This window comes from Rhinoraja longicauda, chromosome 30, assembly GCF_053455715.1.
Source record: "Rhinoraja longicauda isolate Sanriku21f chromosome 30, sRhiLon1.1, whole genome shotgun sequence".
NCBI classification, from domain to species: Eukaryota; Metazoa; Chordata; class Chondrichthyes; order Rajiformes; family Arhynchobatidae; genus Rhinoraja; species Rhinoraja longicauda.
The window spans coordinates 12,652,553-12,680,063 of NC_135982.1; the positions used below are offsets into that span (position 1 = coordinate 12,652,553).

At 38.7% G+C, this 27,511-nt stretch overlaps 1 protein-coding gene across 5 annotated transcripts in view; it reads left to right on the plus strand.

Moving 5' to 3' along the window:
- The window catches only part of LOC144608108 (guanine nucleotide-binding protein G(I)/G(S)/G(T) subunit beta-1), a 59,796-nt gene that overhangs the window by 26,843 nt on the left and 5,442 nt on the right, over positions 1–27,511 (plus strand). For 4 of the 5 annotated variants that reach the window (XM_078425446.1, XM_078425442.1, XM_078425441.1 and 1 more), the window contains exons 2-8: positions 14,676–14,774; positions 18,105–18,143; positions 19,804–19,910; positions 22,920–22,983; positions 24,462–24,624; positions 25,647–25,713; positions 27,006–27,207. In XM_078425446.1, coding sequence (XP_078281572.1) covers positions 14,718–14,774; positions 18,105–18,143; positions 19,804–19,910; positions 22,920–22,983; positions 24,462–24,624; positions 25,647–25,713; positions 27,006–27,207 — 699 coding nt within the window. In that variant the 5' untranslated portion in view covers positions 14,676–14,717. Of the gene's footprint in view, positions 1–14,029; positions 14,050–14,675; positions 14,775–18,104; positions 18,144–19,803; positions 19,911–22,919; positions 22,984–24,461; positions 24,625–25,646; positions 25,714–27,005; positions 27,208–27,511 lie in introns of those variants that run through there. The other variant, XM_078425445.1, reaches the window with a different exon arrangement.

Here is a 27,511-nt window from a genome sequence, read left to right on the forward strand (position 1 = left end):
CGGCCTAACATTGTGGAGCTGGCAGCCTCTTGCTGGGGATCGACTTTGGGAGCTCCAACCGCCGGAGCCTGCAGACTTAACATCGTGGAGCTTGCGATCCCTTTGTCAGGGATCGACTTCGGGAGCTCCAACCGTGGGAGCCTGGGGAAGAATAGGCGGGAAGAAGATAAGACTTTATTGCCTTCCATCACAGTGCGCTGTGGTGGATGTTTATGTTGATTTTTATGTAGTTGTGTGTCTTGCTGCTTTTTTGGTGTGACTGTATTGCAAATCAAATTCCTTGTATGTTCTTGGCTAATAAATTCTTTGTATTTTGATCTTGTATCTTAATACAATGGACTTTGTTTTTTTGGAGTAACCTTTTTTATATGTGACCTTATTGGGTCCCTTTTAGAAATCCCAATACACCCTTTGGATCCCTTTTATCCTCAACTAAATTTGTCAAATGCTATTTTCATTTGTAAAATCTAGTTAGCTCTGTTTAATTATATTGCATTTCATAATGTCCTTTACAACTTTAATAATTAACTCTTGTTTTCCTGATTACCATTGACAAGATCCCTTGTTATTTTTTTACAATTTCTGATGCTAAACCTACCTGCTATTAGCACCCCACTGCTTTTATTCTGTGTGCCTACTTCATTCCATTCATCTTACTACTTTAGATGTTCCTTCAGCCACTGACTTTAAAAAATAAAAAAAACTAATTGCAACTTAATTGCCGTAGAGCTCTTTGAGAATCATAGATACGTGAAGGTGCTTTTTCTTCAATTCTTTGATAGGGAGTCCATGTTTTCAGTTGATGGGTGTCACGTTGGGTTATTATTTTGAAGGTAAGTGGGGGTATTAATAGTAATGTGGAAAATAATTTTCATGATTCAGGCAAGCATTTCTACCTTGACCAATGTTACCAAAACAAAATTAATTGTTCCTGTTTGGTATTGGTTTATTATTTCTAATTCCTGTTCTTATTCAAATTTTCTGGGGGTTTATGTATCCAATTTGGCTGTAAAATTATCTACAGAAAATGAATTGTCCAAAGTATCTCCTACATTGCAAAGTGCCCTAGGATATCTCGTGGTATTAAGGCAGTATATTAAAGCAAATTATATTAAAGAAATCCTTAATAGTTCAGTGCAGGGAAGCTATGTTTGAGGAGTAATTTGCACTATTCCATCACTGAAGTTTTATCATGCATTATCTATTTTAGTCTACTAATTTAGAATTATTTTTTTTTGGCAAACATGCAACTGTTTCCACTAGTTCCATGTTTGTACATTTTGAGATTTACTCTATGCATTTCCTATTTCCTATAGATTGACACAAAACTGGAGTAACCCACAGGCAGCATCTCTGGAGAGAAGGAATGGGTGACGTTTTGGGTCGAGACCCTTCTTCAGACCCTATTTCCTATTGCAGTTATTAATGTCCTTTTAATTGTATTACAAAAGAATTAACATTTGCCTGTGAATTTTTGATTCGGTAACCCTTTTTTACACCAAATACATTTGTCTTTTCTGATTGATCGCCCAGTGTTGAAGTATAATTTGATAGTTTCCAAATAGCACTTTCCAAAAGACAATGGCTTTATTTTTAGTGAAGGATGGCATGACATTGTGGTTAATATCTCTGGCGATTAAAGAAATGTAATCTGTTTTGAGATTACTGCAAATAGCTCTAATGGACAATCATACACTTGTATTTTTGAATAATGTGATTTTGAAATAGTTTATTGGCTGCTTAAAGTGAGAAAATAAATGTCAAATTTACCCAAATAATCATTTTTCCCCGTTTTGAATTCTTCAAGGATTTTAAATTATTGTTTGTCATCTTTGCACTCTTTCTAACAGTCATATCTGTTCTGAATTTCAAGCCAAAGGGTGAATTTGTCTGGAGAGAGAAAAGCTTTGCTCGCTAGGCAAATTAGTAGATGCAGGAGTAGCCCAATCCCATGCCTGCTGTGCCATTCAGTAAGATCATAGCTGCTTTGCTTGAACTAATCCCATATCCCTTGATTATCTTAATACCTTGAAATCCATTGGCGTCATTCTTGAATATAGAAATTGCACCTTTGCAACCCACTCGGGTAGAGAATTCCAAAGATTCATAATTTAATGAGCGAATACATTTCTTTTCTATCCTGAATGGTCATCTTCTGAGATTGTAACGACTAATACTAGATATCCTAACCAATGGAACTTCATTCCAACATCTTGTTAAAGATAGTAAAAAGCACTAACCTTAATCCTATTGCTTGCAATGATCACGCTTGTTTTCTTTCAATATTGCATGGGAGATAAAGCTAGTGTGCTTTGCAATCCTCCAAATAAATGTGTTAAGCACAATGATCTTGTCGGTTTCAAAATGTCTCAGTGTCAACGCATCTGGAGGGAAATCTCTGAATTGATAACTTCAGCAAAATTTGCAGTTTCTTTCAAACATGTTTTTTAATCTGTTTCTACCATGCTCCTTTACTCCAAATGTTCCTACCATCACTTCCTGCATGGATGTGATTGTTCAGTAATATGCACATTTTGAAAGTCACGTACAACATTCTATAAGCAACATTAATTCTGTGTATTTGCTGTTTACGATTGGCATAGTTTGAGGGTCAGAGAGTCAATAGAAAGAGGTCACTCGGACCATCTCATCCATGCTGCACAAGATGCCCATCTAAACTAGTCTTATTTGCCCACGTTTTGCCCAATACTTGTATTTTATCCCTTTAAATCCTCCCTATCTATGAACCTGTCCAAATGTCTTTTATTGTACCTGTTTCAACCACTCACCGGCAGCTTGTTTCATATATTTATCCCCCTCAGGTCCCTATTAAATCTTTTGTCTCAAGTTAGGAGAAAAGATTTGTCCAGCAAAACCAATGTGATAGGGGTTCTGGCGAGCTTAGTTCTGAGAGTTGAAACTGGAAGAATTAAAGCCTTTACTATGATGAATCTTTTGAATACAAGTCCTTTTGTGTATTAACCATCATCTGCAGTTCTTTGTTTCAACTACATACAATAATACCTTGCTCGGTTATAGCAGACAATCGGATGAAACAAACACTATTTCCCCCAACCCCCTGGTCCATTATAATGAGGAATTACTATAATCAGTAAACTGTGATATGTAACTTCATTTCCCTGCGGATGGTGCAGTCATATTTGGGCTTCCTAACACCTGATAGCATTTCTTAATTCATTTTTAATGGTATTTGGGCATCTATTACCTGTCATTCTCCAGAATCTACATGCATGTGCATGGAGCATTGCCATGGATAGTTTGTCTGTTAATTCTGTAAAATATTACTGAAATTATTTTATTCAATTATTTGATTCTTTTTTTAATTTGATGCTGGAATGTAGCAGTACTGTCAGGTCTCATTTATCTCCTATCCCAAGATTGTGTTGAACCTAAAGGAAATTGTGGTGGTAGAAGTCAGTTTTTAGTAAATTTTGAGAAATGCTGAAGTTTGGACTTTGTGGGGAATCCCATGCATTTGTAATGTGAAATGTAGTTATTAACCAATACTTGTATTTTGCAATATCTTTACTGTAACAGATCTTTCCAAGACGTTTCATAAGAACATCAAAATAAAAATGCATGTTAGAAAGAATGAAACTGCATTTAAGTGGATTTAAAATTGAGGTTTTGTTTAACCAGGAACCATTATAATTCAGCAAGCATAATGATTACAGGCAAATCCGAATTTGTTTGAAGTTAGATCTTGAGCATTGGAATTTTGAATAGTTGTAAGGAGTAGAGGGCAGATCGAAGGATGTGGAATTGAGTAGGCTAACTTTATGAAAGTGAAAATGGGATGACTTAGTGATGGCACAAAGCTGAAGATCTTGATATTAAGGCACCATAGTTGCTCGCATGCTTGTTCAATTTCAGATAGTTGCCAGCGAGGGAATGAAATTGTGTAAAGAGAGATTTGTTACAGATACTAAATTTGACTTGTACTAGTTTTTGCACGGAAATTTCACTCATCCAATACTTTGTTGGATATTTTACAGACTAAAAGATCAGGTGATGGGGGTGCAGCTGTGTGATATGGGAATTTGTGCGCTGTAGATTGTTTTTGGGTTGTTTAGAGGCAACATTTAGTTGCTTGAAAAGGTGTTCAGATTCTGATTATTGTTGTATACATCAGAATGCAATGAAATACCTTGTCGCATGAAATTCAGAGCATAAATATACATGATAATGACTGATACAACAATAAATACAACAACAGATGCAAACAGCAGAATATAGTGCAATTCAGATTATGGTGCAATCTGAAGTAGTGCAAGAAAGATAACTGCAATAATGGAATAACTGAACGAGGTAGAGTTAAGAGTATGTGGCAGGACCATCAATGAGGTGCTATAAAAAATGATCAGGAGTCTGATGGCAGTGGGAAAGAAGCTAGTCTTAAGTCTGGACGTCTGGTCTTTCAAGCTCCCGTAAATTCTCTCAGAAGGGTGGCAGATAACATGTTCCCAATGTTGGGGGAGTCCAGAACAAGGGGCCACAGTTTGAGAATAAGGGGTAGGCCATTTAGAACGGAGATGAGGAAGAACTTTTTCAGTCAGAGAGTGGTGAAGGTGTGGAATTCTCTGCCTCAGAAGGCAGTGGAGGCCAGTTCGTTGGATGCTTTCAAGAGAGAGCTGGATAGAGCTCTTAAGGATAGCGGAGTGAGGGGGTATGGGGAGAAGGCAGGAACGGGGTACTGATTGAGAGTGATCAGCCATGATCGCATTGAATGGCGGTGCTGGCTCGAAGGGCTGAATGGCCTACTCCTGCATCTATTGTCTATTGAAAATACGTCCAGCCTTCCAGATTCAACGCACCATGAAGATGCACTGGATGGGAGGTAGTGATAACCCTGTGATGGACGGGGCTGGGTTCACCACTCTAGGTTCAGGTGGTCAAGGACACAGCAGTTGCCATAGCAGACTGAGGTGCATCTGGTCAGAATACTTTCTATAGTGCATCTGTAGAAGCTTGAGATTGCTTGTGAGCATGCCAGATTTTCTGAGCCACCTAAGAAACTAACGACACTGTGCTTTCTTGATCTCTGCATCAGTGCAAAAGCACCAGGTTAGATTTATTATGATTTCCTTAGGTCAACAACTAACTCTTTTGACTTGCTGCTATTAGGGCTAGGCAGTTGTTCTGACATCATTAGACAAGGTTCCTGGTCTCTTCCTATGCTGTTACAATCATATTGTGTGTCCTTAAGCGGTTGTGTGAAATTGGATCTGCTTCTTAGTACTGAGAGAGCTATTTAACATTTGATACCAATCAAGCTCTTGCAATGGTATATCAGGCTGTACTTAAATGTGAGCCTGTTTTATGCTTGGATCTTTGTAGTGAAGCTTGAGCAATGTGACGCTATTGCTCAAAAATGTGATGCACTAGAGGTGACCGTGGTGAAAAGGTATTTTACAAAAGCACTTCCATACAAACATTTTTCCCCCTAGAAATACAACGCTCCCAAATGTTCAATTCAAAATAGTTCAATGTTTAACTGATAGAGTATAGAACTTTATTGTCATTCGGTACAAGTACCGAACGAAATTACAGCAGTCACAAAACACAACAAAAAAAAGAAAAAAGTACACAGGACACACGACCCCAAGACAAACATCCATCACAGTGAGTCCAAACACCCCTCACTGTGATGGAAGGCAACAAAACTTCCACTCTCTTCCCCCCACGCCTACGGACAGGCAGCTCGACCCCTACCGAGGCGACCGACACGCACAGCCCCCGCAAGGGGATGGAAGGCCCCGCGGCCGAGCCGCACCGGGCACTGAAATGTCCCGCGGCCGAGCCGCGCCGGCGATGTTAAGCCCAGCGGCCGCGCCGCGCCGGGCGATGGAAGGCCCCGCGGCCGCGCCGGCCGCTGAACCGTTCCGCGGCCGAGCCGCACCGAGCGCTGAGACGTCAGCGGCCGTACCAGGCGATGGAAGGCCCCGCGGCCGAGCCGCACCGGGCACTGTTAGGTCCCGCGGCTGAGCCGCACCGGCGATGCTAAGTCCAGCGGGCGATGGAAGGCCCCGCGGCCGAGCTGCGCCCCGGGGAAGAGACCTAATAAAAGAAAGGTTTCCCCCACCCACACCCCCCCACACATACACAGCCAAAAACAGAAACAAAAACCATCCCAACACCGACACACAAACAACAAAAAAAGGAAAAAGTACAGACAGACTGCCAGAGAGCCGCAGCCGTTAGGCGCAGCCACACGTGTGTACCGAGGCAGAGAGATTATGATCATAGAATCATAAGATTATGATCATAGAATCATAATCACAAGGTAAACTGTTCAGCCTCTGCTTGGACTATTGTAGAATAAGTCCCCCTATTTCCCTGTATTCCTAGAAATATTCTTGCTCGTTATCCAGTGTTCTGCTGAATAGTTTGAATCTTTCAAGTAAGGCATTCCAGATCCCAACATTGTTCTGTGGAATAAAAAAACATGCTGCCAGTGATTCAGGTCATATGGAATCTTTTTTCCAGTCACATCTCCCATTGGAAGCTTATTTAGCCCTATCAAAATCATTCATAATTTTGAGTATAGCTATCAAGTCGTGCCTAATCTCGTATGATGCATAGCTGTTTGCAGTGTACCTGCTGAAAATTGTAGAATCGTGTGCTGGATTCAATTGGTGGTATTTGTCTTCGTTACATAAGCCTATTTGAGCCTCAAATTTAATACAGTAACATTGTGGGAAGCGCTATTCTTAAAGACACTTCCAGTTCTGTTTTTGTTGAATGGTGGACTTGTATAGTTAGATGTATTTTTTAGTTACCCTGGCCAAATTTGCAGTTAGCCTGTCTGTGTGACATCTTTGTATTCAAGATTGTTCTCGCAATGTTCAGAATGTCTCTGAAATATTTAAGAAAAATTAAAATTACTATTTTCAGACAATAGCTGTGTGCAAATTGAACTCTATTAAATTTGCACATGATTGAACATTGCTGGGATTTCTGGGAATCGGAGGAAGTTGCACTTTTTGCCTTGAGTACTACAGCCATAAAAATCAGTGTTACACATGAGCTATTAAATGATTCACAACTCTCTCGTGCAGTTGAACAGCTTTAGATGGTAGACCTGTTGTGTAACTGAGCTCAGTAAATGTGTTTTGCTTATTACAACAACCAAAAATCTACCAGCAAAGATATTGGTTCTCAGGCTCATGTGATTTCACCAGAAGCAATCCTGGGTGGTAGTAACAAACCCTGGCTGAATGTTTGAGACTGGGATTAATCAACTCTGCAGTGCCAGTTGGTGCTTGCTGACAGAAGTAATTGAATGCTGCTGGGGAGGGTGGAATACAGCATGTGTGGAGGGAGGTAATTGGCAACATGCTGCTTATTATTTTCTAATTACCTGAGGGGATCCTGCAATTGTGTTGGATAATAGCTTCAGCTGTAGTTGATAGGATAGAGCCATCTTCCTTTAATTCATGAAAAAATTGCATTCATGCTTTATATGGGAGACAAATGCAATGTTTTCACCTATTGAGGGGACAGTATATTTAAGGCACGATATTTAATATTTCAAAGCACTTACAGTCACTGTTTGGTTTCCATTTTCTTTTCACCAAATGAAACAGTATTTTGAAATTTGTTTCAAGTCAAAACTGAGGTAGCCATGTGAATGTGACTTGGAATGGGTGCTGACCTATTTGTTGGGTTGAAATACCTGATAGAGTAATGCGTAAATCTAGATGCTCCTAGTTTTCCAAATTTTATACAATCTCTGGGTACAACTTTGGAGCATATAGCACAATTTGTTCACTTGGATCATGTTTGCTCTTCCAATTTTTTCAAATCTGCTCCTGTGTAAGAAGTAGAATGTTTTAACATTTAAGTGTATATCTTGGCAAACAGATTTTCTCCTGGGTGGGTTTACTCTAGATTGGCAGGGGAGTGGGATCCAAAGCAGTAGTGAGGCAGATCAGGCTGAAAATTGATAGAGAAGTTAATGGTAGCTTCAGTAGATAAGACAGACAGGTGCGCGACATGGAACAAGGAAAGAATTGGATTAAATTATTTATTTCAAGGCAAGAGATCTGATGGGTAAGGCAGATGAACTCAGGGCATGGATAGGTATGTGGGACTGGGATGTTATGGCCATTACAGAAACTTGGCTAAGGGGGAGACATGATATTGTGCATTATATTGAAGCTGAGTGAGGGAGCTATCAAGTGGCCTGGTCAATATCTAGTTTAGTTTATTATTATTGTCAAATGTACCGAGGTATAGTGGCAAGCTTTTTTTTATTGCGTGCTATCTTTTCAGTGAAAAGGCCATATATGATTACAATCAAGCTGTCCACAGTGTACAGATGCAGGCTAAAGGGTATAATGTTTAGTGCAAGATAAAGTCCAGTAACATCCGATTAAATATAGTTTGAAGGTCTCGGTGAGGTACATGCATGTAAGGACCGCTCCCTGGTTGGTGAGAGGATTATTCAGTTGCCTGACAACAGCCGGGAAGAAACTCTCTGGAGGTATGCTTTTTCAAACTTCTGTGTCGCTTGCCTGATGGAAGAGAGAAGGATGAGACTGGCCTTGCTGAGACAGCGTGAAGTATAGATGTAATCAATAGACGGCAGGTTGGTTTGCATGATGAACTGGGCTGCTTCCATAAATCTCTGCAATTTCTTTTGGGCTTGGGTGGAGCTATTTCCAAACCATGCTGTGATGTATCCTGATAAAATGCTGTCTACGGTGCATTTTTGTTGACGTTTGTGAGGGTCGATGGAAATGCTGAAACTCCTATGCCTTCGAAGTAGAGGCAAGTGCTTTCTTGGTCATTACTTTGATGTGTCGACGCACATTGCTTCTATCGAAGCGCAAAGCTTCTACCAACTAATACCTATAGGGTGCTGCCTAATTATCACAGTGCCGTTTCGGGGGGGGGTGGGTTTACACTTTCTACATTGCAATGGTCATAATTCAAAAGCATTTCATCGTGGACAACGGTCTTCTCCAAATCTCGGTTGTGGAAAAATGCTACATTAATGCAGCATCTTTAAATCTATAAATCTATTACATCTATAACCTACAATTAGATAATGTATTTGAATATATTTCAAATGACTTTTGGTGTTTGTGGGTCTTTGCCAATATTCCAAAAAATATTACTTAATTTCCATTATGCTACATCTAAAAAATTAACTATCAAATTAGAAAGAATAAACTACACGGCTCCAAGTCATGAGCAGAAGAATTTTTTCTCAATCTTCTCCATTGTGCTAGTCCATTTATCTACTACTTATGATTTATTGTGCTTATTTTTGTATTTAACATCAAAAGTCATTATATTTGAATTTTCTGGCTGTATACAACTTTTCTTATGGATGATAAAGTTAATCCCTGATCTATGCTGTCTCTCAAGTGTTCTTATGCTTACATTTATAGGCAAATTTCATGTTAAGTTGGATAAATTTGATGCAGTTTCTCACCTAAATTTGTTTGACATTTGCGTCAACATCTTATGTCAGGTTTATCGCATCCCGGAGCCGTCTTTTTAAAATAAAAATATTGTATAGAGAAAAAGATGTTAAATTTTGGAATATTCCCAGTTTGTGGCATTCTTGCTATTAGCCAAGAGTAAAACATCACATTTTCCTTCACTTTATCTAAATTTCGCTTGTGTACCATAGTTTTATCTTCTGTGTGTGAATTGAATAAGGAGAACTTTTGGGAATTCTAGAGTACTTGGGTTCTGAAGTTTAAAGCAAACATTGAAAGGTGATGCTACCTGTAAATATCTTGAAGCATTGTTGCTGGCTTGTACAATATTTTTAGTACTTCATTGGCATCGGGATGCTAAATAAATTGAAGACCTTTATTTACGTCCATTTTCAAGTTCCACGAGACTTGAAATAATCAGTCTGTTACTCAGGGGCACACAAAATCTCTGGGCACCATTTGAGAATAGGGTGCCTTAGCCAATATGATTAAAATTGTTTGCTTTATATAAATTAGCTGCCAAGCACAACATTTGAAGAACTTTAATCAGCTAACCTCATGTGAAGTGTTGACACAAAAGATTCAATGCAAATGCAAGGCACATATTAGACTTGATTTCACGGTTTTATATATATTCGTCTGAGGCAGGCATTGCTGGAAATTCCTATTGTTAATTTTCCTTTGTATTGAATTATAATTATAAGATCCCTTCAGTGAGCACTTGGAGTTTAATCATAAGTGTTGGTCTGCAAATCAAGACACTGATTTTTCCTAGTCTTGTTATTTATTTAACTAATTTGCAAGTCGTGGTGGGATGTGAATGTGTACAATCCTCTGGATTTAAACGTGTTTATATAGCCCAAACATTAAAAAAGGCTGAGGGTGCAAATCTTAGCTGGTAGCACGGCATCTTCAGTGAGAGACAGGGTTATATAAAATGAGTGACAATGATAGGGTTGGTAAGAAAAGAGGCTTAGGAAATGGAAAGAAACTTTTCCATGTCAGCTGTGTTAAGACAAGAAGGCATGGGTTTATGATGAGGATAAGGAGATTTAGAGGATATCTGCGGAATTGTTATCACCCAGTGTTCCTTTCTGGAATACTAATGTTGGAGGCAGATACTCAACATTATAAGTAACATCTGAATGAGCACTTGAATCACCAAGGCACTGAGGAAGGCAGGACTGGTACATATAATTAGTATGTGATGAGCTGCACAGATATGGACTAGAGGATCTGTTTCTGTGCTGAGAATCTATTACCGCTATTTCCAGAATTTTCCCTCGTCCACACATCGTTAGCAACACTTGCAAGTGGGACTACTTACAAAAATAATACCAAGTTAGCCAGCGAGAGAGAGAGAGAGAATCAGCAGATCATTAATATAGCAGCATTAAACAAAAAGAACAGGTATCACATTGTCAGTTTCTGGTAAGTGTTGCTAGGTTCCAAAAAATTATTTTGAGCAGCAATAATTTGAACAGATCAAAATTGTTAATAGTGGAAAATTGAGTTATAGTTCAATTGCTTTCGATTTCTTGTAGATTGGAGGTGCCGCAGCTAATGAGATTGAATGATCCAGGTTCGCTCCTGAACTAGAAAGCTAGCAAGAGTTTTCCCAATGATCTTGTCGGTTGCCACTGGATGCTCTTGATTTCCACCCACATTTCTAAAATGTGCTGATGGGTTAACGGCCTACCGCTTAAAATAAAATCCTCGCTTTAAATAAGTGGCAGAAGAATCAAAGTAGAGTTGATGACCAGGTAATAGTGTAAGTTGAAGAGCCGCAGGGCAGCGCCAAGTAGAAATCAGATTGCAGCAGTTTCTAATGTACATCTGGATTACACTTGCAATGACCAATGTGATTTTGTCCAAATTTGTATTGGGATTGTTACTTGTTGCACACAGTGCTTTACTGAAAGGTAGCACAAAAGCCCTGCCGTTATCAGTGTAAATATCGATGATTTTCAAGACACCTAGGATCATAGTAATAAAAGAAAACAAACAAATGTTAATTCTCGGAAAAGCAAACTTGAAGTTAAAAATTGATGGATTAAAAATGTTTCACTAAAATATTCATATCCACTATGGCATTTTAAGTACTGAGCTGTTTTGTGGTATTCATAAGCATTTGTTTTTGAGCAATACCATCAGTGAATTGAATTACATGCAGATTAAATAGTGAAGTAGCATTCCAAAGAATAATATAAATTGTTAACTTTATATGTATCATTTGTCTACCCTAGGAATGAAACCGAAAGCTACTTGGTTTATAAACCAGTAATTCTAAGAACAGAGAACCTTAAATTGTTTAGGTGTTTCTAATTCCAGTTCTCCATTTCTCGGCATATGTCATCGTTATCTATTATTAAATCAGCTATTGTGTGCAATACAAGTTTACTAATTTGATTGAAGAAATACAATGTTAGTGGCTCAGAATGACTTTAGTAGGCACTCAATTTCAAGATGCAAAAGCCTGGGAGTGAATTTAAGCAAATTTTTAATATATGTTTAATTGATTATTACATTGCCCCTTGTGGAAGCCTTTTGTGTAGTTTGGCATAATTTATTTATTAAAGTGTCTGTATTTTGAGGAATTCATTAACTCTAAATGCTTTGCATCCGATTGGAGTTACCAAAACTAAGTGTGGCCTAACTGCATCCAGTGATTTTTCGAGGTTCCAGATTCTTCTGCTATTTTAAGTTCCATTACTGTATTCAGTTAGTTTAGTTTAGAGGTACAGCATGGAAATGGGTCCTTTGGCTCACCCGAGTCCACACATCGTACATCACCCACATCGTACATCACCCATTCATACTATTTCTGTGTTGTCCCACTTTTCCATCCACTCCCTATATGCCGAGGACTATTTAGAGGCCAATTAACCCACAAACCCGCATGTCTTTGGGACGTGGGAGGAAACCGAAGCACCCGGAGAAAACTGACATGGTCACAGGGTGAACATGCAAACTCCACACCCAGTGACAGAGGTCAGGGTCAAACCGCGGTCTCTGGCGCTGTGAGGCAGCAACTCTACCAGTTGCTCCAGTTTGTGTTGCCAATGTTAACCCTAACATTTGCTGCCCTGGAAATCGGGTTATCTGAAAAACCAGACTCCAAATTGATCACTATTTCCATTATTTCTGTTAAACTTAACAAGAATAATAGCAGGAAACGTAGTCTAACATCAATTTGGAGACTTAACAGGAATGTGCATGTGATTGAATATTTAGAGCAGCCATTTTAAACTGGCAATTCGTTTGTGCACATTTGTCCATTGCAACTGCAATACATTATTAACATGTTCACGCTATATCATTATTATATAAATTAGAATAACTCAAACTATATCCAGTGAGTTGATCATGTTAAAGATCAACTTGTTATTGTTCAATGATTGATTCATTTTTGAAAATTAATTAAAATGGCATGAAAGAGCATTTTTTGAAAATGGATATGAGGAATTGGAAATTAAAATACATGCCTACAGAGCCTCACTGACTATAGATATATGTATGTAGGAAAACTGTAGGAACTACCGATAGCTAGTGCGACTCTTTATATCCATTTGCAATAAATGCCCTTGCACTCCCTTTTAATTTATCTGCGTGGATAAATAGACACATTGGAAGCAATATATAGGCAATTGGCAACCATTTGGACCTCAGCTGGTTTCTGTAAATTTTGCAGATGAGTTAAGTGCTAAAATTGATGTCCATTCATGTTGTTTTAAACTTGCTTCACAAGACATTTTGATATTGGATAATAATTCTCCCAATAACATGTTTTGGCAGCTTGTCATGCAAACTCTGAAAGGATTGTTATTTTTTTACCCTGTTCCTGAGATGCTCATTCTGAAAATAAATATACTTGTGATCAAAATATTTAAACCAGGTCTTAACCCATTGGGAAAACATGCCTAACATCTGATTCAAAATGGACCTATATCATTGGTCCTGTTAATGGGAGTTAATAGCATTAGCAGCGAGACACGGCCCAAATTGTTCATCAATCTATACAAGAGCAGTGTAGGAAGTAAAAGCACCATTGCAGCTGAGCAAATTGGTGCGATTAAAATGAGATGGAGGTCATTTACTACAATGAGGAGTAAATGGTACTGACAGCCCTATGGATAAGATCTTGGCCTGATCGCTTTAACCCAGGCATGTTGTTTCATAAAAAGATTAAAGGATTTGGTGTCATTGCCCTAAACACAAGCTTGGTTTAGAATGAGCCAATGAGCTGTGCAGGATGGAAGCTAGTTTGTAACAAAGGCTTAATTTCAGTGAAGTACTCGACTCAGTTGTTCATTTCAAATAAAGCTGGCATCTAGGTGAGTAGGACGGTGACAGCATGGTCAACCATCATATTGTAAATTTCATTTGTTTTAAGCACATTTGCCTATTTTTGAAATCTAAAATGGTTTTATCTAAAATTTAGTTTTATCTTCAGTTTAAAGATGGTTAAGTTTACCTTTGAAGCTTGATTGTTCGAGAAAATTTTGAAAAATAGGTACCGTGTAATGAAAAAAGTGGTGTGGTATTGGTCCATTTGGAATTGCACATATCCTTTATGGTAAGTATATGTAGTTAAAGAGACACTGGCAGAGTTGTTGGTTTCTCGGTGTTTAACAAAATGGCTTACCCTTCTAAATTGATTAGATTATTTTCCCAAGTTTGGCTAGTTTATCCAAAAATGATATTCAGTAATAGTTATATTTAGGAACCTTCTCATTGTTCCACCTAAATTCCAACTTTCATTTGTTTTACCATTAAAATAGTGCAAATATAAATTTAAGGCAATAACTGGATTTGGGTCATGGATTGCCACGTTTGTATAATCAGCAGGTTTTTGTTTAAACCGATTTGGCTTAACAGTGAAAGCAACAGCCCTTACCCTTGAGTGAATTACTGCTGAGAAGACTCTGCCATCCACACTTAGTGAATGCATTAGACTATACAAAATTGTTGAACCATTGGGGTGAATTGATATTTAGAACTCCATAATTATTGATGACTAAAATTAAATGTTTCCTACAAACATTTTATAGTTTCATGTTTTTAACCTGATTCCCCTGTTTTACTTTTGTTAAATGAAAATGTAAACATGGAGTGAATGGACAAGATTATATGATTATTTAAATGTTTTTTTCTGATCATTGATTATCTTCAGATAGTAACTTGCTTCTGTTTATTTTTAAGATATTGGGAGTGTTCCAGTGGAGGCAAGCTTAGTGCAGGAAAATGAGTGAGCTGGAGCAGTTACGTCAGGAGGCTGAGCAACTGAAGAATCAGATCCGAGTGAGTATTCTCTCTGGCATGTTAGGTTCAAATTTTTACAAATTAAATGAGTGGGAAAGTGATGTTTAGTTTATTAATACAGCGTGGAAACTGGTCCATCGGCCCACGGCGACCATCGATCACCTGTTCACACTCTTCTTCTGTTATCCCACTCGCATCCGCTCCCTATATACCAGAGGCAATTTATAGACCTATAAACCAACGCGTCTTTGGGATGTGGGAGGAAAGTGGAGCAACGGAAGAAACGTGCACAGTCACAGGGAGAACATGCAAACTCCATACAGTACCTGATGTTAGCATCAGACCCAGTCTATAGTGCTGTGAGGCAGCAGTTCTACCAGCTGCACCACTGCCGCTAGATGAGTGCACTAGATTTTGTATGGAAGCTTGTAGGTTTGTCTGCAATTTTCTATACAACACTGTACACAATACAATTTTGGGATGTGTGTGGTTAGCTTAGATGATTTGGTGAGACCAGAGGCTTCTAGCTTGACCTTTCAAGTCTGAAGAAGGGTCTTGGCCTGAACCATCACTTATGTTCTCCAGAGATGCTGCCTAACTGCTGAATTACTCCAGTCTGTCTATTTTGGTGTAAACCAGCATCTGAAGTTCCTTCCTAGACATGGTTTCTGGCCAGCATGTGATAGGAATTGTGACCTGCTAATGGGGAGGGTTTTTTTTTACAGCTGTTAATTAACTTATTTGCCCCTTGCACTGAAACCTGCAGCCCCGATCATTCCCAATATTGTGGATATAGTAGTGCAGTAGTTAATTTACTGGCCCAGTAAATGGCCTGGACTTGTAATTATTATTATAGATCAGTTTTTTAAAAAACTGACTATTGGATTGACATAAAATAGTAATCTGTTAATATTGCCCATTCTGACCAAGAATATGACCCAAAATACAATGGGGTTAATTCATCTGCTATTTGAAATGGCTTAGCAGGTCAATCGGGTCAAGGGTAATTCATGGGTAATGAATGCTGGACTTGCAAATGCCTCCTCTATCCTGTGAATTAGAAACAAACTTTTGCCAAGCAAGTAAGATCTCTTGAAGAGCCTTAACCTTCAAGATGTTGTATTACACTAAGTTCTTTCTTAGGATAGTGTGGATGCAGCGAGGTGAATGACTGCCTCCTGTGTTGAAAACGCTTATAATCTCTCCAACTTCTGAGGATATAAATGCTGTCTTTTTTCCTGATTCTATGAACATGCATTGCTCCCCTGTGCTGTGATGTTCCTCAACATTTTGTGAACATGAAGGGATCTGTTAAAATGTTGATTTCTACATGACAACTGGTCCCTTATTTTCTCACATGGGACAATTGGAGGCTGTTCATGAAAACCATAAGCTTTGGCTTGACCAAAATCTATTTAAACATTAAACTATTTAAACTATTAAAATCTATTTAAACCCTTGCAGGTGCTTGTGAGATTTTTGTCCAAGAATATCTGGACAGGTGAAGCTACTAATTTTATTTGTTTAAGCCCTGACACAAGTTCACGTTGGGCCCTTGATTGTGTCACTTCACATGGCCTCACCATTCGTCATCACACCCACTGGGTCATTTCTTGTGTCCTAGTTTTGTTCTTCCCCTGCTCTTCTCTGTTCCTGGAAAAAAGACCAAATTTGTATTTTCTCTTTCTAAATCTTCACAATCTAGTCTTTTGACTTCCCCATTTGCCAATTAGTGCTTAATTCAGCAGATTGTGCTATTGACAACAACTTCTTCAAACTGGATTGAGCAACAATCAAACACAAAAAATTAATCCCACTATTGTTTGAGAAGAGGAAGATCCATTTGAGGTAGAATCTTCAAAATGCACTCGACTGGTGAGACCATCTAGAGATTCAATTAACTGATACATCATCACTTCATCTGACTTCTGGCTAGTCATTTTGAAAGCAAAAAAACTATTTGTTTTTTACAATATAGTCTTAATTGATGGAGATAATTGATTTATGGCCCTACTTTTTAATGTTTTTGGAGATAGGATACTGCATTACATCAACAATCTCCAAACTAGAGTTATTAATGTGCTTATGGTAGTGAAAGGTTATCAATTAAAATCCTGTCATAAAGTTAAATAAATGCACATCTAGGATTTAAAAATGAAAGCCCACTGCATTATTTTAGGGCTTGTCTGACTTTTCTCACCCTTGGCCTTAATGCCCCTGAGATATATCAAAGTATGGGCAGTAAATGGCTTTTTCCAAGCTATGGATCATCAAGTCGGGGTTTACGGTCATATGCACAAATACGATAAGGTATAGGTAGAATTAAAATCTTGATTACATCACAACCACCTAGACTCGGGCAATGCAAAAATTACACAACGTTCTGCAAGGCAGTAAAAAGACCGCAATAAAATTCCAAATACAAAATACGGAGAGAAAAATCAAGTCCATATAAGTGGCAAAGAGTTCCGTTGTGTAGGTTGATGTAAGAACCTGATAATGGTAGGAAAGTAATTGTTCTTGAACCTGTTGCTGTGACCTTTGGCTTCTGTACCTCCTGCCCAATGGTAGCAATGAGAAGAGGGATTCCCCAGATGGTGGGGATAACTTAGGATAGATACTGCCATTTGAGACAGCATCTCATGTACATGGTTTAGAGATACAGCTTGTAAACAGGCCCTTCGGCTTACCGAGTCCATGCTGACCATTAATCACCAGTACACTAGTTTTATCCTACACACTAGGAACAATTTACAGAGACCAATTAACCTACAAACCTGCATGTCTTTGGAATGTGGAAGGAAATTTAAGCACCCGGAGAAAAACCACACAGTCATGGGGAGAACGTACACATTCGGTACAGACAGCACCTGAAGTCGGAATCGAATCCAGGTCTCAGGTGCTGTACAGCAGCAACTCTGTCGCTGTGGCAATATGCCCCCCTTTCAGAAGGAATTGGTGACATTTCGGGTCGAGATCCTTCTTCAGACTGATGTCAGGGGAGGGGGCAGGGGCAGGACAAAGATAGAATGTAGTTCGAGACAGTATTCTCCAACTACATTCTATCTTTGTCCCGCCCCCTCCCCTGACATCAAACTGAAGAAGGGTCTCGACCCGAAACGCCACCCATTCCTTCTCTCCAGAGATGCTGCCTGACCTGCTGAGTTGCTCCAACATTTTGTGTCTACCCAGGACAGATCATCCCAGATGTTAACAATGTTAAATCATGTTGCATTAATGCTATGCAATATTGATGTTTCTGTTTAGTGTATTATTATCACGTGTACCAAGGTACAATGAAAAGCTTTTGTTTGGACTATTATTGGAATGTGTTGTTTTTGTATTTACGGTCTTGTCATTCCTTTTCAGGATGCCAGAAAAGCATGTGCGGATGCTACTTTGGCCCAGGTAATGTGATTAGAGATGCTCAGAATTTTGTTCCACAGTTTTTTAATTTCACACTTAAATTGATCTTTCCAGCTCTTGTCCAAATTTTTGTCTATTGTTAATTCTGGACACCAATTAGGGATGACATAATGTAAGGGAATGAAGATACTGCACTAAAAATTAAAAGTTATTTTCATGAAATAAAGAAGATATTTTAAAATAAATATAATGAAAGCTAAGGCTCTGACAGTTGCTATTAAGAAATACTCTGGCATGTAGGACATTAATCACAATTATTATTGGGGGATATTAGGAAAAATGTTATTAAAACAAATCTCTGTAAAGTGGCAATCAAGGCAGATTAGAATTTGAAATAATTTAATTATTAGTTTATGAAGAGGGAAATGGTGCGGTTTTATTTCCAAACGTAAATATAACATATTTTGCAGCTTATCCTACTGCAACTATAAACGGGAGTTCTATAAGTCAGTAGTGACAGCGGGGGCGGGCGAGGGGGGAGAGGCGGCCATCGCGGCAGCCAGCAGCAGGAGAGCGGCTGCAAGGCGCTGCCGCATGTTTGTCCTACCGGCGGTCATCTTCTTTCACCTTCCCGCGCTGCACCACGGGAGGAAGGTCAGGCGCAAGGCTCGCTGGAACGGGTGCCGGCCAACCAGCACTGTGCCGCCGGGCCCAGAAACCCTCCCCCGTTGTGACGCCGTATTATATCAAAATGGCGATCTCATATACGACCCGTTGGGTTCCCATTATGACACCAAACACTGAAGTATTACTGCGCAGGTGTGGCTCCCGGTAAAGTTTAAAAAGTGAATAATTTAAAATATAACAACAATTTGAACAAAACTTGCTACTGCACACCGCAGGCCAGTGGTGAGTAAGGTGCCCCTAAAATTGTTGCACTACCGTGTACCGTTTTGGCTGTATTTCGGGAACAACATACATACATACAAGATGAGAGTTTTAGTTATAGATATAAATATAAATATAAAAATAGATTTGTTACTGCTGAATTACCCGTTGCGTCCAAACCTCAACCCGGGGACAGGGCCTGAGAGAGCGGGCAACCCGGGAGGGGGGAGATAGAGGGGCGCCGAGAGCGGTATGAGCCTGGTGACCTGAAGAGAGAGAGAGAGAGAGAGAGAGAGAGAGAGAGAGAGAGAAAGAAAGACGGCGAACGCGGTGACCCGGGGAGAGAACCGTCACGGCCAGGGTGAACCCGGTAACCCGAGCAGAGAGAAAGGCGCCAAATGCAACATAAGCCCGATGTCTTGTGGAGGGAGAGAGAGGCGCCAAGGGCGGAGTGAATCCGGTGCCCGGAGGAGGGGGAAAGGTGCCGAGAGCAAGGCGAGCCCGCTGTCCCGAGGAGAGGGCACTGAGGGCAGGGTGATCCCAGTGACCTGAGGAGAGAGGCGCTAAGCCCCTGGAGAAACAGCAGGAGGAGAGAGAGAGGGGGTCACAGAAAGGGTGAACCCGGTGACCTGAGGGGAGAGAGGGCACCGAGAACAGGGTGAACCCAATGACCTGAGGAGAGAGGCGTTGAGGGCAATTGAAGCCCGGGACTGGATGTTTATGGATTGTTGTGTATTGGGATGGCTGATAAATCGAGAAATAATTGATAACGGTTGGCTGATCAAAGGTAATTGTAATTGCTGTTCCTTTGTAGATCACAGCCAACATTGATCCTGTGGGTCGAATTCAGATGCGTACTAGGCGAACACTACGAGGCCACCTTGCTAAAATCTATGCAATGCACTGGGGTACTGACTCCAGGTATGTATTTCATTCATTGTTTTCTAAGTGTTAATATTGATTCAAATGAATATTGACCACGTAGAACAGCAGTGTTGCATAAAATAAGTCAATTAGGGGAGAGGTAGTCTAGTCATTGGCACAGCAATTTTTTTATGGAATTTTGTTGCAGGTGATATATTCCCAAAAGGTCTCTTCATTACCTAATGACTGGAGGGAATCCAGTGCACAACATCAACAATGACGTGGGTTTTTTTTGTTGCAAAAACACATGAATTGTTAATCATATAATTCGTAATGCAACGCCACCAAGGTTTGAAATGATTGATTTAGAAGAGACAAAACTTAGTTTTGTACAATCCCTTTCTTCAAGAATGAAACAACTACTTCAAAATGGTTAAACCACAAAATTTCTGTATGCATTGCAAGCATAGCAATGATGGGAAAATCCAGTTGATAAGATCAATGTAATAATTATTTTTCACGTGAAACTTGTTTGGTTGCATTCATACTTGTACCCATTGTAGTAATCCATACCCTCAAACCGGATTTGCTGAAATGGGAGATGGTAAATGAAGCCAAAGCTTAAATAACAAGTTTACTTCTAATGCTGCATGATAACATGTTAGAATTTAATTTGGTTTGTCGTATTATGACATTGGAAGCATTTTATTCTTAACACAATTTATGCGGTCATACACAGAATCTCTTCATCACATTGAGTTGTAATCGTACAGCACATAAATGAGCCTTTTAGTCCACCACCTCCATGCTAAACGTTGTCCATCTTCACTGATCTCATTTGTGTGCAACTGGACCATATCCTTTCATTCCTTATGGAAGTGTGTGCAAATGTGGATTCTTAAATGTAGTGGTTATATCTTCTACTGTCATCTCTGGTGGCTTTTCAGCTATCAATTACTCTGTGCAAAAGAGAATTGCCCAAAACTCCCTCATCATAAACCTCCGTTTTGCTATGCCTACCATGGGCGGAAAAGATTTTTGACCATCCACCCTATCTGTGGATCTTGTAATCTGGTTGCCCATCAGCTTCAGGGACAACTTGATTGAGAGATGGCAGAGCTTTTTTGATGATTACAACTTGGTCAAATCATGATTCACACACTTGCAGGTTGTGCTCTGAAGCTCATCATTTTACAGCAACTCCTTATGTCTTTTTATCAATACCTCTACCATCCAGACTAGCTTTGAGCATAGTTTTTACATCTCTTATTTTTTATGAATATCAATGTAAAGTGAGCTTTCCTTGCTTTACATTGCTTTGAAATAGGATGTTTAGCATGTACAAACCTTGCATTCAAGTGCTGTGGCCAGCCATGCTGAGAAGCACTGTTTCATACGTGACAACAATGCCCATGCTTGAGTAGTGAATTGCGGACTATAAATTTCTCAATGACCTGATATCATGAAAGATGCTACAGCTCTGAAAGTTTATCTTTCACGTAAAGAAGGGTTAAAACATCCAGATTTATTTAAATTACAAATGTGTAAATGCACAAACTAAATTGGCAGCTAATTAAACTGAGGCAGGTGTAGATTGGTCCATTGGGGAAATCTAACTGCTGTGTGATAAGATGCACATGCACCTGAGAACTCATCAGGGAATGGGATTATTCATCTGGAAATAACCATTATGACCCAGCATTTCTGCAAAATTTAAAATAGCAAACAAAGTTATAAGCCATACCTTTATAGTGCAGAATAGATGTAATTTGGCTTAGATCTATCAATGGCTGCTAATTTTCAGTTGCAGAAAAGGGGATGTTTCCAAAAAAATCATGAATACATCAGTTCCTTTTGAATAATTTTTAATAAACATTCCATTGCTTGCTTACTCAGCATAGGCCTCTTGCACTAGGGTGATTTGCTGTTTACCAATTCTAATTGTTTACGGCTTTGTATCATGAAAATAACACATGACATGCTTTTTGTAAATCAGGTGTTTTGTATGTATTGAGGCACAGTGTTTGACAGTTTAATCTCTTACAGAAATGCACGCTCAGCCAATGTATTGTTAAATGAATACAAAATTTTGTATAATTTAAATGTTTTTTTTAAAACTCTGACGCATTGCAGTTAAAGCTTAAATTTTGTCATGTCATAATAGTAGTGAAATGCAGGAAGCCAAATTAGATAATAATTGTTAATCTGTCTTATAGGTATTTATAATTGATTTCAAATAACCTTTAAAGTTTCCAGAACTGGACAAGTTTTCCCCTAAACAAAATGAAAATGAGCAATAAGATTTTTTTTAAAGCCTACAAAGAATAAAATTTGTTTTGGTTATGCGTTACAGACCTTTGCTTTTATAACAAATTATTAAACCCTTGATAATTAATGACGCACAAGAGAAGATCTCTGGTGAACAGTTGCACATGTGGGAATTATTTACTGCTAAGAAAGTTCTTAATTTTCTCTACTGTGATAACATTAGAATAAGAATGTGATTAGTATTATTCAGCGACATTAGTAAATTGTACTGCTGTCCGAGTGCCATGTGCAATAATGTACCAAATTCAAGCTGTCTAATTGCACCTAGTATATTGTTATTAAACGAACATTTCTAGCAATATTTAGTGTTTATGTTCAAGTAGTATTTAATAAGAATTTTTTTTTTTAACAAGTCTTTTAAATTGTAATTCCACGAGTTTGGTATTGAAATCTTTTAGTGTTGAATCACATAGATCCTCGTTCACTGAACCTGCAATTCCAAAGATAAATTTGCAATGCTAAAGGAAAATATTTAAAATTTAGTTATTCAACAGATTCCATTTTGAGCATTTTTTGCCCTTGGTAATGAAGAAAATTCATGTGGGTCAATTTGTGTTGTAACGCTCTAACCTAAATAAAGTAACACAAGATATGATTCATGTGATTTGCCTTATTAATTGAATGATTGGATATACATGAAGTGTAAAAAAAACGGAATTTTAGAACATGATTAAACAATCGTGTTTGGATTCTGAAAGTGGCTTCAGCTGTTTTTTTTTGTTTTTTTTGCCCCTGCAGACTGCTTGTCAGTGCCTCCCAGGATGGGAAATTGATCATTTGGGATAGCTACACCACAAACAAGGTGAGTTCGATCTGAAATTTTAAATTTAATTTGCTTTAAAGTTTCCACAGCTACACTTGTGATTTTATATATAGGCTTTCAAAATATGCACCTCAAACTTTGGGTACTAATTTTGTTTAGCTCCAGTCTTTTATGTCTTTGAATTATTAAACAACTTAAAGTGATCTCTGGTGACTGTCAGGTGGAAAAAGAATCGCCTTGGTATAAGTAAATCATAAAAACAGAACATTAGATTTGATCCTTATCAGCAAACAAATTGACACTGATGATTTACATTTTTATGTAGTTGCGTGTCTTGTTGCTTTTTTTGGTATGACTGCGGCAAAATCAAATTCGTACGTTGCAAAACATACTTGGCTAATTAATTCATTATGATTACGATTAATGAGATCAGGCTAGGTTATCACCTCTTGCTTCCCCTTATTGTCTCTTATTCTATAATAAGAATTTTTTTTCATTTGATATAGTGCTTTTTTGATACACTTTTTTAAAAGCAGTAATTATCTATGACACTTCTAACTCTGAACTACCTTTCCTCGTCCAGTCTAAGTGTATTGTAACTTTCCAAATCAGTGCTCATTATTCTTGCAACTCTTCCAGTATTGTTGTTTTTTTCATTCCCCATCCTCTGTATGGACATTGACACAATTGCCCATTCCTTTTCAGTGCCCCAGGGTTGTTAACGGAGTGGACACGTTTCCAAAAATAGTTTTAATCCATAAATGTATCGATATAAACCAGGGTGTTTTCCTTAAAGGTGTTATTTATGTAGGTGGCTTGTTTGTTGACTGCTGTTTCTTTTTAAGTATTTGTCCCAAATGAGAAAGATTCCATTAATTAAAATGGGTACACTAGGCATGTTGGTTGAGATACCTGGTGTTCACACAATGACTTCAATGAGGCACTTCAATTGATTTTAAAAGTTGTTGATATAGGTCCTTGTAGACATGTTGGCGTTTAACCTATAAAATTCTGGGGGGAAACTTGTTAAAGTTTAATATAAAACTAGTCCTATGTTTGAGTCCTGTCATTGGTCTTCCCAGCTTTTAATCAAAACTAACTTATCCGACCTAAAATAAAGCTAGAAATACTGAACAGATTAGGTAGCACCTGTGGCGATAGAAACTGGATGAGAGAGGTCATTAATTTTAAATGTTCTGTTTCTCGCTCTGCAGGTGCTGCTTGACCTACAATTTCTGTCTAACATTTTCATTTTTAACTTGAAATTTTCAGCATCTTTACCTTTTGATACCTTTTCTGATCTATTTTGCATCTTAGTTTCCTTATGTAGTGCAAAACAAATCCTGAAAAATATATTCATATTTTCTGTTGGAGCAGGGTAGCAGATACTGTTCTGGAAGCTCGAATCTCCTTTTGCTTTCTCTTTAATGCAATCCCACTAATACTGAACCTTCAAAAGCCAGTGTCTCTTTAATAGTGTGCCTTAGTTCAAGCTGACTCTTCTGTTTGTGAATTAGGTCCATGCCATACCTCTGCGATCTTCCTGGGTCATGACATGTGCATATGCACCTTCCGGTAACTATGTTGCTTGTGGTGGTTTGGATAACATCTGTTCCATCTACAACCTGAAAACCCGTGAAGGAAATGTCCGTGTCAGCCGTGAGCTGGCTGGGCATACAGGTAAGCAATCCCGTTATAACTACTTTACCTTTGCTTGTTTCTTACGTCAGGTTGGGACCAGAGTGGCAATGTTCTGTGTGTAATTCTGCTATTTCCTGTAATTAAAGTTCTGCAACTCTACAAAAATGTTTAAATAAGCTGGAAGCTATTCCAAAACAAAGCACCTTATTCCTTCTGGAATGGGTTTCTATGCCATCATCTTGTTACTCTTCAACATTCAACAAATCAATGAAAGGCAAGTCCATCAGAATAAAAAAAAGATGGTCCTATGTGATGGGCTCTAGACTACACACAACAGTCTATCTTTCCATGCAGTGGCTGATGGTCTATGTGCCTCATGCTTTCTTTATTTACTGTTGTCATTTACAATTTTCTGTTCCATTCGGTTAATCTGGTGTTGCAATACTGAACGGCAACTTTACAAAGGAAAGTAAAATATCTTACTAGAGCGGCTGAATTTGTCTATTTAAATTGTAAAGCGGGCACAAATATAGTGTGGAACCAGGGTTCTATAGGAAGACTGAAAGAAAGGGTGGTAATAAAGAGTGCAAGGAAATTTAATGGCTGGTTTTAAGCAAATTTAAAGGCTGGTTTTGTCCCCATTCTCTTGAAATCTTTCTCACTCCATCCCCTCCAAATGACTGAAACCATACAGCTGGAAATGTTGATAGCTTGAGAGGTTCATTGAAAATGTACAGATACTCCTCAACTTATGTTGGGGTTACGTTCCGAGAAACCCACCGGAAACCGAAAATATCGTAAGTCGAAATGCATTGAATACACGTGATCACATGGCCGGAAGCGAGCTACGGGTCGCTGCCGTTTGCACCATCGCAAAGTCGAAATATCATAAGTCAAAGAATCATAAGGCGGGGAGCATCTATATATGCATATTGCCAAATTATTGTAAACCTGAGTTAAAGTCTACAGAAGCAAGATTATTAAAGATAAATGCAACCTTTGGCATTTTTGTGTATCCTTTTCATTTTATTGATTACCACTTTAACTGTTGCTACTTACAGGTTACCTGTCCTGTTGCCGTTTCCTGGATGATAACCAAATTATAACCAGTTCAGGAGATACCACCTGGTTAGTATTGAAACCACATTGATAATTCTGCTGAACAGATCCATCTTTTGTTTACCTTGTCAAATGGCCGCCTTACTTATTCAGAATTGCGCAGCAACATTTGAAAGTTTAAGCATATCCAATGCCATGTGCATTTTGTCTGCTTTGAAAGGGCATTGAAAAGTGTTCTTAAAAAGTAAAAAAAGATGAGGGAAAACAATTCCTGAAGAAACAGTTCCACTGCAATTTTAGTGAGTGACTATTTGGCTCAAGGGACTAAATGGCTCACTAAATAGTCATAGTTACACTGCATAAAAACAGGTTTTCAATCAAATCTTCCTGAGTTAGTGTCATTTGCCTGAGATTTGCGCATATACCCCACAACCTTTTCTCTCCGTTCGGTTCAACTGATTTTTAAACATTGTAATTATATCTGCCTCCACCACTTCCTTTGGCTGCTTGATCCATATGCCTCCCCCCCCCCCCCCCCCGTGAAACATTTGTGCCTTCCCATTTAAATCTTTCCCTCTGGCCTTAAATCTGAACCCTCTAGTTTTAGACTCCCCTGCTCTGAAAAAGACTGTAACCAGCTATCTTATTCGCTGCCTCGTGATTTCATATACCTCTAAGGGCACCCCTCAAACTTCTACGCTCCTGGGATGAATCTAAGACTATTCCATCTCTCCTTATAACTCAAGCCCTTCAGTCGCTACATCCTCCTGAATCTCTTCTGCACCCTTTCCAGATCAACGACATCCTTCCTATAGCTGTGCAACTGGAACAGGACACAACGTGGTCTCATCAACAACAAATTGGTCAAATATCTGTGCAATTTTTTTTCGTGGCTTCTCACAATGTCATAGAGTACACTGGGTCAGACCCAAGGGATTTGTCGACCTTAATATGCCTTAATACTACCAGATCCTCCTTTTCTAATGTCGATATGTTCTAAGACATCATTATCATCTCCCTTATTTCCTTAGCCCGCATGACCTCCACTCCAATTGACTGTTCTTTTAGTCATGTTGCAAAATTCATATTTGAGTTTGACAGCCTTCATAATCTGATTATCTAAAAGCAATACTGGAATTTCAGATCCGTGCAGATTTAAGCACACCTTGATGTTCTGATTTCTCAAATTAAATATATAGTAAAACGTTTCATTATTGAAATATTATTTTAATTTGCATACATATATATATGTGTGTGTGTGTGTATTTATTAAAAGTGGGGTTGTTGATATGCTCATCAATTGCTCATGTTATACTTTTGTCGATTAATCCGAAGTCTTTCCTCCCACCTTCTATCACCAGTGCTCTTTGGGATATTGAAACTGGGCAGCAAACAACCACATTTACTGGCCACACTGGTGATGTCATGAGCCTTTCTCTTGCCCCTGATACAAGGCTTTTTGTCTCCGGTGCTTGTGATGCCTCAGGCAAACTTTGGGACATTCGAGAAGGCATGTGCCGACAGACCTTCACTGGACATGAGTCTGATATAAATGCCATTTGTGTAAGTTTAACTTTTTCTTTAGTGCATACATGTATGGTTGAGATACTGTTCACCTTTCACCATGAGACAATTAGTTTTGTAAAATTTTCATTTAAAAATGGCATAAAATAAGATTTTAAAAAGTAAAGCTGCCGCAAGACTGTCCCAGGTTTTCTTGGTTCAAATAAATACATTTTTATATGGCTATAATTGCAAAATTTCTCACTGAAATAGGCAGTAATTGCAATGAAGTGCAATGTTTGTTTTGCAAAGAAATCTACCTCTGCAAAAAAACGTGTGGGGTTCAGACTGAATTGGGACAGAT